The sequence below is a fragment of the Cariama cristata genome, unplaced genomic scaffold (assembly GCF_000690535.1).
Source record: "Cariama cristata isolate BGI_N322 unplaced genomic scaffold, ASM69053v1 scaffold6880, whole genome shotgun sequence".
Taxonomy (NCBI): Eukaryota; Metazoa; Chordata; class Aves; order Cariamiformes; family Cariamidae; genus Cariama; species Cariama cristata.
Window position 1 is genome coordinate 37,602 of NW_009592876.1, and position 14,859 is coordinate 52,460.

The 14,859-nt window shown below is 35.9% G+C and overlaps 1 protein-coding gene across 1 annotated transcript in view; it reads right to left on the reverse strand.

Moving 5' to 3' along the window:
* Positions 1-14,859, reverse strand: part of LOC104161076 (nesprin-1-like) — a gene marked incomplete at its 3' end in the record, with an annotated part of 90,647 nt that overhangs the window by 36,400 nt on the left and 39,388 nt on the right. The window contains exons 16-27 of the mRNA XM_009699425.1: positions 13,700-13,864; positions 12,100-12,252; positions 11,497-11,640; positions 10,989-11,162; positions 9,112-9,270; positions 7,002-7,166; positions 6,273-6,407; positions 5,244-5,402; positions 4,793-5,001; positions 4,414-4,522; positions 2,969-3,133; positions 848-1,015 (exon numbers count right to left, since the gene is read on the reverse strand). Of these exons, the coding sequence (XP_009697727.1) occupies positions 848-1,015; positions 2,969-3,133; positions 4,414-4,522; positions 4,793-5,001; positions 5,244-5,402; positions 6,273-6,407; positions 7,002-7,166; positions 9,112-9,270; positions 10,989-11,162; positions 11,497-11,640; positions 12,100-12,252; positions 13,700-13,864 (1,905 nt within the window). The remainder of the gene's footprint in view (positions 1-847; positions 1,016-2,968; positions 3,134-4,413; positions 4,523-4,792; positions 5,002-5,243; positions 5,403-6,272; positions 6,408-7,001; positions 7,167-9,111; positions 9,271-10,988; positions 11,163-11,496; positions 11,641-12,099; positions 12,253-13,699; positions 13,865-14,859) is intronic.

The following is a 14,859-nucleotide window of genomic DNA, read 5'->3' on the forward strand; positions in this document are numbered from 1 at the left end:
TATGATGGATAAGGAATGTCGAGTATTGAAAGAACAAATATGAACCTTAACACATACAATAGCTTTTACAAACACCAAAGGGTTTAGATAAGACACAGGTAAGTCGTAGTAGTGCCTGGTCAGACAGTAAGACATATCTGACCTTACAGAAATAGATGTTAATATAAAACACTTACATAAAGCCCAAACATTGACAGTAAATTATTCTTACTAGCTTTGAGCAGACATCAAAGTTAATTTCCCGTATTTGGCCTTAAAATCCATGATTCTTGCTGTACGGAACCCATGTGATTTATTATTACTGTAGCCTGTAAATGTTTTGATCTATCATCAGTGCATAAAAAGCCTCCTGTTCTACAGAATAGAGGCCCATCTGTCACTGCAGTAGCTACCTAGAGGAGGAGATGAGGTACCTCCCCTCCAGCAATTAAGGGTTGGGGCCACATCAAAGCTGCAGAAGTCAACAAATTTCCAAAACCAGGATCAGGCCCAATTTACCATGATCAAATCTGACACACAAACTTTAACAAGGTAAAAACAGAGAGACTACGTATTTGCAGAGTACACTTACCCAAAATTTCAAGTAAATGAAGCTTGTTTTTCAGGTGTTCTGTACTCAAAAAACCCATGTGAAATAAAAAGATATTCAATAAAAGTTGAAAAACAAGCTCAAATTTGGGCATTAACATTTAAAAAATACTGTGTACTTTCTTCATTATAAGAAATTGATACTAGGCCATATGACACTATTTCTTTTATAACTCTTTCAAGTTTACATATAAAGAGTTATGCTAATGGACATAATTACATTTAAAAAAATCGACATGGACATGAGTAATTGCCCTACCTGATGATGAAGCAGTAGTTGCTGAGCTTGTAATAAACTTTCTGTGTCCAGGATCTTTTCAGCCTCTGCTTGGGCTTCTTTAGAGTCGTTGATTAACTCTTCAATTGCACTTTTAACTTCTTCTTTGTACTGGACACAGTCTCCAACAGTGCCTAAAGTCTTTTCAATCTACAATTACACATAATTTTTAGGATTTCATGTTGAAAGGCACATCTACATTTTAAGGGCACATTTATATTTGGAATTTTTTTGGAAAAAAATATACTAAATTGTGTAAATTCAAGCCACTTTTGTCTCTACCATTCTTGACACCTTTAACTTTACATTGAAAGAGTGACTGTAGACCTAAAATGTGACTGAGTAGCCCTTTGTCCTGTTTAGACATATTCCCTATTACACTGCCATACAGTAAACAGCCATCTGTGACAGCCACTTATTGGTGATCACTTAGAAAATACATGCTGTCCTTATCCTTGCAAGCTGACCCAGATTCCGAAACACCTGCGCTACTCAACTCACAAAAAATCTTGCTCCCTTTTGGACCTTCAAGAGCAATACCCTGGTGAATCACAAATACATTCAAACGCCCTGTTACCCTGGTTTTATGGACCACAATATGTAGGTAGTGCAATATCCAGTCTCAGTTTGTAGAATTTTATAAAGAAAAAGATACATCCATTCAACATATCAGAAAGTTCTTCTCTCTTTGCATGGTTCAGCTAACTACTTGTAGCTGATTCTCAGTACAGGCTCTGTTCCTCAGACAGTTCCTGTGTTTTAAGGTTTTAACCATAAAGTATTCTAGAACTAAGAAACTCCTTTATTTTCTTCCTCCCTTCCTTTCTTTCTTTTCAGTCCATATTCACTTTGGCGGGTCATTCAGATTCAAGTCATTCTCTTTCCTGTTATATAAATGTTTAGTCTTTACTCTCCAAAAACTGTTGAACTCTGGAAATACCCAGCATCAGTCCTTGTCTAAACAATCTCATCCATCTGATTAACAAGCTGTAAATTTATCTGTAAAGAGTATTCAGACTTTTAAAAATCAGCAGTCTCTTAACTACAGTATAAAGTGCCATTCAGATTATGCTTTTCAATTCAAAACCAGTTTAGATTCCAGTTCTTATTTTCTTTTTTTACCTTCACGAACTTGGGCTCCCCTTAGTTCTGACTTTTAAAGGAAACAAAGAGCAAAGGTACTTCAACATCAAAAAGAAAAAAAAAAAAAAGGATAGAATCTTAAATTTTTTGCAGTCACTTGGAAATCAGAACATTAGTTTCCCCAACCTTCCAAACACAGTTTTCAGACCACGGAAGTTTAGAGAAGTTTCAATAAATACATGGAACTTTTATACATTTGGAACACCTACCGAGCCTCCACAAGAATCATCATTAACAATGGAATTTGAAGCCTGAACTCTTTCTCTATCCTGAACTCCTTTTTCAAATGGATCTATTCCACCTTCTAAGTGTAAGATGTTCTAAGTTTCTCCTGATCTTTCTTTTTACTGTGAAAACTGTGAAGCAGTAAGTTCCTTGATCCCAGAAAGCTCAAGGGTTCAGTGGATTCTAAGAGGTTTTGCTTCTTATTAGTTAGAAACTTCCATGATTTCAGCAGTTACAGTATCTTCTTATTATTCAGACCTGAGAGAACTGCATACTCTTCCGGCAAATTCAGTGTCTAGTAGACATCCTTAATGATCTGAAACTACCTCACAGTAGTTCCTTTATTATTTTAGCATAAAAGATATATAAATGAAGATTAAAGTCAAATTCTATATCCCCTAGCTGATGTACATCATGGTTTTGCCACTGTTCACTACCAGCTGACTTTAGAAAACTATCCTTTGCCTCTAAAAATACTGACATTTTGATTCCAGAAACATTTACTACAATGCTTTCCGATCCTGCAAAGGGAAAAGATCCATTATAATAATGTCAGTATTTTTTGCCTGCTACTCTCAAGGCTTTGCTACCCAGGGAGTACAAATGAGTTTTTTGCTGCTGAATGTTTGCAGTTTAATTAAAAAAACACAGCAGGGAACTTATGCTTGTGAAGCCATGATTGATGTCATTTCATGTGACACTAAATGCAGAGTTTTTGTGTCCCTCATACTGTACCTCCGCCAGCAAATTTAGGAGTCCCTTGAAGTCACTGGAAAGTTTACAAAACTCATCCTCTGTCTCTTTGGCCTCCAAATCAGGACATACTGCGGTCAAAACAGCAATTCTAGATTTCAGCCAGCTGTGATTTTCTCCTTGCTTGTTAATATGCTTCCTAATTTCCTATGGAAGAATCAAAACATATTTTCTTCAAATAAACAAAATTTATTAATGAGTGGCATTCATGGCATCAGTTCAAAGATTAGTAGTGTAAACCTACTACGTTTGTTATCTTGGAACACTAGAAACACAGTATTTTTCTATTTGCATACCGTATCTGATTCTGTTTCAGTCAATGACTAGATTTTTGCATTTCCTCCACAGACTTTACTCCACTAGTACTTATTAGACTGTTCTTTGATAAGTAGTAGTGGAGTACTTTTTCCTCACGAACTAACATTTTTACCTACAGATAGACAGATAGGTGGTAGCTGTATATTGATATATACATCTCACACGTATATATTTCCCATATATTGACCAAATTTCTTAGTTATCATTAAATGCAGACTTTCCCAAACATAAAATTTCATGTGATATAAGGTTTTCTGTAATTTTTTCCCTATTTAAATAGCTCTTTTTGCCCTGTTTTCACCCAGTCGTTCATTTATACCTTTGTGCCAGTGCTGATGAGAGGTTGCCAGCAGTGAAACTGCATGAGTAAATCAGACTGGTTTGGAGCAGAAGCATCCATTAAGCTAAAGGTCCATCTGCTTTATCAAGGTCACCCTAATTATGTTTTCTGCACAGTTAGCCTCATAACCTGCTCATGACTTTCACACAAACTCCTACAGTATGTGACATTCCTATTTTCTGCTCCCGGTATGTGAAATTAAAAAAAAGAAAGCAGGGTCAAGCTAGGTTCCAAGTGACACAATGAATTATTGCCTAAAGCTAATTTAAATAAACAACTCAATCTTCAACTATTCTACCACTTCTGTTACCAGTCACCAATGCAAAAGTGAATGGTAGAATAATTTTGCCTCCCCTGTTATACTATTGTAGAAGAAAATTTTTATTATAGAAGATTTCCCTAAATGTAAGACAGTAACTTGATCCTTCAAAAACCCCCAGTCCAGAAATTTTGGCTTTTCTTTGCACAGCACTTTTAACTGTGCACACAGCACAGGATGAGGGGCATTTACATCTGCTTCTACATTTCAGACATTCTGAATATACAGGTAAAGGGATTTGCCATTCTCTAAATTATTAAAAGTAGGAACTTCTGCCACACTTTGCTGCATGTGGAACTTTCACCTGGAAATGTTTTAAAGAATACTAGGAATCAGCAGAGCTACTGTGGTCTCCATAGTAAACCAGGTGCACTACTTCAGAATACAGTTTTATCCAGAGTCCCAGTAGCAATGACCGTAGCTTTGTTAGAATATAAGCCAAAGGCTCACCCCCACAGATGCTTTACATTGCTTGTATTTGGCAGTGTCATTGACACTTTCCTTTATCTTCCTTAGCTCTCTTTCTGTTGATGAAATCCAATTTGCCAATTCAGAAAATCTGAAATAAATCATCACATAATGCAAAACAAGGAAAAAAGTTAGACAAAAATTGCCACCACCAAATGGTAACCTCTTAAATTTAAGCCAAAAATTATAAACCCCCCTCAAAACCCCACTATAATTTGTGGAATTAATACAAAAAGTGTAGTTTTCTACTTGAAGCTAACAACACAGTACCATTGTTTACATGGTACTGATCTGTGATGACATTTAAAGAAGTGACCACACAGAAGGCTCTGGGAGACCCAGTTAGCAATTTTGCTGACACCTGTTCTTATAGCCCTTCCAGGTGTCCCAGTGCTCTGTTAGCTTTATGTATGTGCTATTTATCTGGGATTTGAGGTCCTTCAGGATTCGTTGGCTGCTTTCCAATGTAGCCCTCACTGGATCGGAAACTGGCAGTTTTTGGCACAGTTCTTCAATCCGTTGTAGCCTTTTCTCACACAGCTGGTAAGGTCCCTTGTCACCAAAGAACAACTGTTGGGAGACAAAGCAGAAAATTCAATAAAAATACAAATTGGCAGAAATCACAAAGCGTATCTATATGTTTGTTATAAATTGTACTAAGCCTGATTCAAAAAAATTTTTAAAGGCCCCAAGGCTTGATCTCATTTAGCTGTGCACAGAGTGCTTGGTGGCTTAAGAGTTGGTCAGACCTTCTATTATTGACATTGAAATGTATTTCTGTAAATGCCCATGTGGTGGCATACAATTCATACCATGTGCTCCTCAATCATCCTTTCATTGCGTTCTCTTGATAACATCTTGTTCTGTCGAGCTAGTTCAGCTTTGCACTCCTCCACTGTGACTAGAAGCTTGCTCTTCTGTACTTCAATCTTCAAGTGGATCAAATGATATGGGGCTTCTGTTTGAAGATCCTACACACCCACAAGGGTAATAAACAAGCACAAAGATAAAACACTACTCCCATTATCTCAGTGTGAAGTTACTAAAAATAAATAATCTCAAAACTGCTAATATAGAAGATAAAGCATGTATATGCATGAATAGATGGGGGTTTCTCCATATTCATTTAAGTAAATGAAGCAAATCTATTACCCATACCTCTTAGATATATCATAAGGTTATAAGTTTTTAGGACCAGAATATGTATGTAAAAGGCACATTACAGAGGCATCTTGATTCTTGGCAAGATATACTAAATATTTCCTGTGTAAAATAATAAAGCAAACAATAATAGTGAAACTATATTCTCAACCGCTTCCAGAGGTTGCTGTTTGCATGCTAGTGAGAAACCACTTATCCATCACTCCAGCTTTGACCTGCAACATGCTGTAGCAGACAAAAAATTCCACAGCTTCTGCATTTGGCTGAAGGCACCATTTAAACTGATAGCCTGATCTCTTACAGATTTGTTTTGTTAAGGTTGGGAAAGTAACTGCAATCATCCAACACCAGTATAAAGTAAGAAAAGCTAGCACCTATTCTCAACAAATGTTCTTAACATGGGTATCATTATGGCTATATGTAGGGGAAGAAATTAAAAGTTTCATAATTAATTTCTCACATTTTTTGACTTACAACCACTTAACAGGGCTTTTTCAAGAGGGTATTTGTAGGTGTAACTGTATCTAATATTGTAAAATACATATTTTTTTCCAATTGTACAGGAAGCCAAATAATACAACTTTTTTGTTTTATTTTATAGTTTTCAACATATAGGTCATGCAGAAACATTCCAAAGCTAAGACTTACAATTTCCAGACACATCATTCAATGTCACTGACCTTCCACTGCCTATGGAGTTTTCTCACAGCTTCCTGCAGGCTGTGTTGCTCTTGTTCTGGGAGGATGTCAGTAAGTTCATCGCAAGCTTTCAGAAAGGCATTTAGGACTCTCTGATCCAGCTGGTTAAAGAATTCCTGAAGTTGAGGTGGAAAGTGACAAGGTGAGAAGATGAAGCTGGTTATTGATATCGTAACCTGCCAACATGAAGTTCCCTAACACATTCTCTAAGTTTCAAGGGTACTTCTGCTGCACTGAAGGATTGAAGTTTGAGCTAAGGAAAGAACTATTTCTAGCTATTTAAAGTCCAGCAAATTAATTTATTCTGAGCCAGTACATTGAGATGGTATTTTAACAAGAATACATCTTAAAGCTACATGCATAAGTAATGGTTATAATACAGACACAGATATTCATCTGAAAAAAAAATTAAAAACGCAGTGAATGCGTGAGACTGGCAAAATGTTGTGTCCTCAGTCCCAGTGGCTCTACTGGCAAAACTGATCCTAATTTCTAGGGGTCTTCTCTCTTCACCTTCTGGTTGCTTACATTCGTCAGAGAGGGGTGATCTTTTTTCCTTTTTGTTTTTCAATCTTAACATTAGTTTGGCCTGATCTGTACAACCTCTATACATGAAAAAAATTCACATCAATTTTAAAATTAAGTAGGTTTTTCACTTGTATGTCATGCACACAAAGATCTCCATGGGGGAGGTCAGAGAAGTTACTCACGCTGTGTTTCCTGAGTAGTTCTTCAGGATTTCCTTTTTCTTTTAAGCAACAATTGGCAATCTGTATTACTTTCTCCAGTTCTGCTCTAGACTCCTCAAATTTCTTCATCAAACGGCTATTTGCTTCTATGTTTTTTCTCCAGTCACCAGCTTTCCTGACCATATTCTGAGTTATAAGCAAAGAAAATGAGCTGGCACTTTCTCACTGATTTTTATTTGCTCTCTTATACCATGATTTTACACAAAATGCATTTGATGGGGGTCACTCTTTCAAATACATGCCGTTCACAAGTACTTCTCCCTTTCATGCTCCCGATTTTTAATACTCCTACTAAGGCTCATGCTAATGTCATCCTTCATTCAAATAAAAGTGGGTAGCTCTCTAATATGGACGTCTCTGATACATTCAGAATGCCTCTGCCATTTGGCTAGTGTTTCTTTCCTAAGCCCTGCTTTCAAATGTAAAGCACCTGTTATGGCTAAAGCTTGCCATTACGTTGTTCCTAGTAGCAGACTACCTCCTCCTACATGACTCTACATGAAGGTCATTTGACTTATGGATCCAACCAGTTCCATGCTACGGGTCTTCTGACCTGGGGGAGGTTTGTACGATTATCACACTAGTAGGCCAGAGAAGCAACCAGGTAGAAAGCCACTTAAAAGAAAGACAGCAAATTTTGTAGTTTAGTTGCTACTCTGAAATCCTCTTGTTTGGCAACCTTAGTCAACAGCTCTTCATTGTTCTGCTTGGTAGTCTGTCCCAGTGCACTGCATTATCCAGTGATTACAATTCCATAAACAAATAACAAAATTTACCAGGAGAAATAAACAGTTCACCAGTTCAACTGCAGCAAGGTAATTCCAACACTGCTTACTAACCACACACTTTACCATCCTCTCTGATTACAAACCCCAGTGTAAGGAATTGTAATGATTTTACCCAGTGAGCTAATCAAATCTGTTGTTCTCAACTTAAACATCTTGCTAAGTCTTTGTAAAGTTTCCTGATAAAAATTTGTGTATAATAGTAGAATCATATAGGAATGTATTCTTTGCATGAGAAAATGCCAGTTTCCAGATCCATAAATATTTTAACACTGGGTATGCCACATTTTTTATGGTTATGCCATGTTTTATAGGTTTATTTTCCAACACAAAAAGAGATAAATCACCATCCATCTTTATAGAAACAGAATAATTAACGTTTAACATGGTAAATTTACCAAGTTACAACTGTATCTGCTTCTGTAACTATAAGATAAACTTATACAATGATTTCTAAATTGTAAATCAAAACCCACTGATCTTGAAGTACAACCTACAAAATACAATATTAATTTTGAAATCCACCTCTCAGAGACAGCTTTTTACTGATAGGTGATTTTCTGTAGCTTAAAATTCAGTTTAGATATCTTTATACTGAACAATAATTGCCCAAAAACAAATCTAATAGAACCCAACATCTGGAGATCTGACTCCAAGATAATGGTTAATTTCATGTTAGAGTGGGGCCAGACTGAGGCTCAATAGACCCCAAAACATCAATAGAGCTAATAACAACATAGAGCTCTACAGGTAAGGGGGATTATAGCCCAAAGTACACATCTTTACATTAACAAATGCAAATACATATTTGCAACTTTCTGTATTCACAATCCACTGCATCTTCTGAGGAAATACAAAGCTCAGCAATAGTGGCATTTGCAGAAGTTTCTATCTTCCATGCTTTGTACGAAAGGGGATATATAGGAATATAGGAGCAAATAATTAGCCAAGACAACAAAGTCAGGAGAAACAAAAAACAGTGCAGCCCTAACAGGTGGATTTCAGGTTCCTCACTCCAAAGGAGGCTGAGATGTGTGACAGTTGTCCTTAAATCCTGGGTTCATCTGAGGCAGGCTCACCTCTGAATGACTGCATGGAGAACATGACCGTCAGTCCGCTGACACTTACTACCCAAAACAGACAAATCCTTAATTAATAACCTGATACCAGAGAGGAAAGCTCTCTATGACAGTAGCTACAGAGTGATGAAATGGAGATATGGTAGGATGGATCAGCTGCATATGAACAAGCTTTCAAAAATAGGCACCAAGGTATGACATAATTACCTGAAAAGTAATCTGAACCTGCGTAACTTTCTTCTGAAATGTTGACTGATGGAAATGCTGTAACACTTCACTTGAAGCCACACACTGCAGGATACTCTGACTATTTCTCTCAATCAGCGACAAATCTTTCTTGCAGTTTTCTTGATAAGCTACCAAATCCTGAAAGAAAAAAACATATATCCACCCTGGCCAGGAACAAAGGAGAGAAAAGTTTGGCAAAATAACAGGAAGATATTTTTTACAGTAAGAACAAAAGGGATGAGGTCAAAGCACCATGACAGACTGCACAAAATGTTATATGGAATAACAGACCACACAACTTTCTCCTTGTATGCAGAGCCTTGTACCCAAATAGAGCTCTAGCTATTGATAAAAAAAGACACAGACATGTACCCAAGCCTTTCAGGTAGTTTTAGAGAATGCAGGTCAATATATTATTCTGTGATTTAATTTTATGGGATGTCTGTATTTGTTGTATAATTGTAAGTAGGTAGCAGTGAAAACAATAGACCTAAGAATGACAGCTTTCAGTAGCAGGTTGAGATGTTAATCTTTCTTGCCTTTCAACAAATTAACCTTTCATGTCAGCTATTGGAATTCAGATTTCATTACAAATGGTATTAAGTAAGGAGAATTACACTTTTAAAAAAAAAAGAAAGAGAGAGAGAAGAAAACATGCATGAAGTTGCACAGGCTCAAAAAAACAGTTAAAAAATCCTGCAGTGAGGAAACTGTTCTGCTATTGAAGGGACACCGTATTCCTCAGCACAAATCTCTGTTTACTCTCTGATCCGCAGAAACCAGCACCCTTCATATAACTGAGGAGATTTTGGTTCTTTGGTTGGCAAATAACTGCAGAAGAAATATGTCCTTTTATTGAGACATTCTGGGGCAGGTTAACTTTCAGAAGCAGAGGAACGGAGCACTCTTATGAGCTGCTCCTCAGCCCGCAGGTTAGACACATGACTTCGCTGGTGTTCATCAATAGAAGATTTACTCAGGAAGATAAATGGACTGGCTTGATTCAAGCTCACCAGGTCATTTTTTAATGAAATAAAATCAAAGCTTGAAGTCACTGGAAGAGAAGACACTTCTTGTTGAATTATTGTGCCAATCTCCAGAGTCATTATAGGCTTGAACTAATTTTTTTATATATACACACACACACGAAATTAAATCTCTGTGTTCCAGTATTATTATTTTTTTTTGGCAAGGGACTCTAAATGGCTTTGAAAGACTTTAGCTTCCCATAAAAAATCCATTTAATTATATTACTTGTCAAATCTGAATCTAATGAAATGTGTACATCGATTCTGAGGGATTACTTCTAGGCTACATACCACACATACACAAGGATAAACACCAATTCCTACGCAAGATCCTCGTATTTTTATAACTCACTTTCCAAGTGAGTTCTGACTAGCTCTGAATTCCTCCAGAATGAAACATTTATTGGTCAGGTAGAAAAGTTAATGTTCTACTACAATGCACTTCAAAAAAACCACTTCCAGAATTTCAAGAAGCTTCCATAACTGTCCAAGAAAACCTAAGGAAGTTCCTGATCATGTTATTTCATCTGCTTAATAAAAAATCCAAAGTATTTCTGATACTTCAGTCCAATTTCCGCTAGATTAAAAAAAAAAAAAGGTCTTATATTTACTTCTTGGATTCAAACCACGGGACCACGGGCACTAGGAGGGAACACAAGTTTCAATCTTTGTATGTTTATGCCTAGCTGACTTTAGGATAGGCCATGTTTGTTGCCTGAATATGAAGAAACATTTGCTGAGCTTACCGAGTTGCAATCCAAATTCCTAGAAAGCTAATTGCAAATACTCAGAGGCAGCAGATCTTTGTAAGATGTTTTTAAAACTTACTTGGGCTTTTTGTTTAAGAACAGTTGTAGGTTGTGCTTCAGGATCCAGGATAGAAATTATTTCATTGACTTTTTCAAGAGATTCATAAAAATGTGTGATTTGTTTCTCCAGTTCTTCCAGTGGAGACAGCAGATGCTGGCATTCATACAGCAGGCCACAGGAATACTCCTTAACCTTTTGGACATTTTAAAGAAAAATAATTATTTTAAAAGTTGTAAAATTCAGTAAATAGAAGCTTCCTCTGCATGTGGGCTTACATAGTTGCTACCTGCCTCTTTTAAGATAGATCAATCCTGATCCTGTATTACTTCCTAAAGAAAAGAATATTAAATTTAAGGACAATCGTCTTCAAGTTTAAAAGAAATAACTTCTCCACCCTGAATCAATCTATTGTTACTATAACTATATATTCGCTCAAATGCATCTATCTGAGCATTTATGTAGGGAAGCTTACTATTTATTAGTTCCACAGTCAACAACGTGTGTAGTAGAAAAAGTATTTCGCAACCTTGCTCAGCTGGTCTTTGATCTTTGTCAAAGTTCCAAGCATTTCATTCCCTTCCTCTTGGGAAACTTCTTTTGTAACAAGTTGCACTGCTCTTGTAACCATTTTGTACTGAGCTTCCATTGCAGGCAATTTCTGCTTAATATTCTGAAACAAATGTTTAAAAAAATATTTCAACAACAGCATTTATGCATCTGTGGGAGATACAAGTTGGTTCTCAAGAAATAAAGCATATATATTCCAATTATCAATTGTTTCCCTCGCTGATTTTACTGAATACTGGATCATATTTCAAATGCATGAAAACTGTGCCAAAGGGTATCAGTCAGCTCACCTGAATGTGATTTGAAAACTACACAGACAGAAATATCCAATGGGACAGTGTTTTGGAAATGTGCTCTAGAAATGTCACTCATAGAATACTATTATTTCTATTTAGATTTCTATTAGCTATCTTAGAAATTATACAAAAAAGCACCCCTGCAGAAAAAAAAAATAGCAATAATGGAAATGTATGCTAAAATATTTTTTATGCTATCAGCAATAAATAGTTACAAGTTTCTTTCTTACGAAGGAGAAAGGAAGGGATGGAAGGCAGACACTTACTTCTAAATCTTGTACAAACATTTTGACATCAAGGAAGGACACTTCTACAGGGACTGAAAATTTCCTATTGCTTCCATCAATAAAAGCTGTCAAATGGGCAACAGCATCCAAGTATTCCTTCCTCATTTTGTCCAGTTCATCTGCTCGAGCATACTAGGAAAATGTAAAATAAAAAGAAACAAAAAAGGAACCACCCCAAATGAGACATCTGGCAATTAAGTAATGATTTAAGAGAGTGAGTATGTTTTCAGTGCAACAGTTTGCTGGAAAAATTGTATTCAACAAAATACAAAATTATGGACACTAATCTTCTAAATTAGTTAGGCACTAATCATCTGCATTAGTTTCAATAGTGCTGATACTAAAAAGAATGACATCCATGCAAGAGGTCAGCTTTTTAAACATTTGGATCATTTGGAGAACGTCAGACTCGCATTTGTTTCTAATCTTGAATCAACAACTCAATTTCTCATTATCTATACTATCAATTTTGAAAATTCAGCAAAGAGAATAGAACATAAAAAACATAGAAAAGCTGAAGGATAAGGGAAATTTCAATAAAAGAACTGCTGGCTGGAGGAAGAGGAAACACAGGTCTCAGAAAGTGGGAAGAGCTGTGTGACAGAAACGGTGAAAAGCCAGTGAGAAAACCCATATAGCCAGCACGTGAATGAAGCTGCATAAGTAGGGGAAGAGGCATTTACATCCTGGGCATTTCTCTTTCCACAGTGAATCACCCTAAATATCACCAGCAAATGAAGCTTGAGAACATTCTAGTCAACAGTTTGGAAAAGTTACAATAAAAAAGTCCATTTAACTTGACTGCAATGGAAATAATCATGCCAGTAAAGAAAACAGATTCAGCATCTTCAAATAAGCAACTGCTATTTAAAATCCCTGGAAGGGGAAAACATCATTAGAAGTATATTGACTATAGCAAAGATATTTTCTAATGTGTTTGTGAGTGTGAAATACTTCTGTGTAATTTAGCTCACATCTTCTCTTTGCTTTTTGAAGAACAAATATAGAAACAACAATTCTTTTCCAATCAGTTGAACCTCTTCCATGAGATAAAGGGTAGTTTTTTGCATTTAGTATCAGTGCCTCCTTGTACACAAGATAGACCAATTTAGAGAAAACATTTGGTTAATTAACCTGCATTGTACCTGATTATGGTTGCAGTACAATAATTGAATGTAACTTTTATTCACTTTCATCATTTTCACTGTTTAGTTTTACAGAGCTTTTACAACAACAATAGCTACTTAAAATCAATCATTTTATTCGAAGAACACTAGAGGATATGTATAAATAATAGTCACTGTATCAGGACAGGAGACTATAAAGAAAAATTACAGCGTATACCAGCTTAAAATGTCCAAAAAATAAAACCAAAAAGCTGTATAACCAAAAAGATAAACAAAGGAAGAGCTCCAATAAAATAAACTGCTGTCAGGGATTCATTTCTAATATAAATAATTATGAACAGTTAGGGACTTTAGTAAGTTGTCCTATAGTCTTGCTAGTGGGACAAATCCGCCTTGCTTGCATGGAAATGACAAAGTAAATATTTAAAAGTAACAACAGCAAAAACATATACCTGCTTAACTTGCATAAACAATTCTCTCCATCTTCCATTTAGTAACAGAAGCTGCTGTTTAAGGTCTCTGGAAATGGTCTCATCACATGTTTCAATCAGAAAATTACCAGCATCATTCATGGCTGTGTGCTGTTGGATCCATTGAGGTAAGTGCCGGAAGAAATCCTGAAGAAGAAAACGAAAACATTATTGATGTGGAGTGCTAGATTCAACTTTAATAGTAGAAGAAAAATACGTCTTTTAAAATATGTCTACAGGCAGATGATGTTACCTCTCAGTAATCTTTTACAGTTTTGAGGCAATATAATTTTAAGAAGAAATTAGCATTTGGGGAAGAATAATGCTTTCATGTCTAATTTTTTCAACAAGGCTTTTTGAAACTCTTCATATATCAGAATGCTATGAAGCACTTGTTGGATTTAGGTTAGAAAACAGATGGAAGTATATACTGTATGGATATGTTGAAATTTCTGCTTTGAAAATCTTTAAAGGTAAAGTTATAAAACTGATCAGAGAAGTAAATATTTTGATTTTACTCATATATATGGATATAAGAATATTTCATTTTAAACACTGCCAAGTCACTTACATAAAACATACACAAAGAGCTAAGATCAACCGGATTAGCCGAGTTCATCCTTCCTGCTCAGTAATAATAACTGTTGGTATTGATACTATGCCAGACTATTGAATCCTTTTCTGAGCTTTATTTTTAATTAAAAAGTGTATTCCCTTCTTTTACATCAATTTAAATGAACAAACTTTTACCAAAAATTATACTGTTCTTTCATGTAACATGAAATGCTCATCCTGACCTGATGTCAGTTTGACATCTTAGAACCTATGAAAACCACACTTCGATGTTAAGAGCTGTACAGCTGCTACATTGGGATTGTGTGAAAAGGTAGCACCTATTAAATGCAGTATTATTCAAGTCAATCTGAGTCATTATTGAAGTTTCACAAACATAAATCTTAGTGCTTCAGTGCTCTAATATTAGAAGAGAAAAAAAATACAGCAAAACTCTCTTTATGACTGCAGGTCTCCAAAAGGAACTGTCTAAAAGATTTCTAAAACGCCAGGAAAATGGATTAATAACTTACCCATCAAACATAACAACAGATTTAATAATGTTGTCTTGTGAAGGCAAGCAATATTGA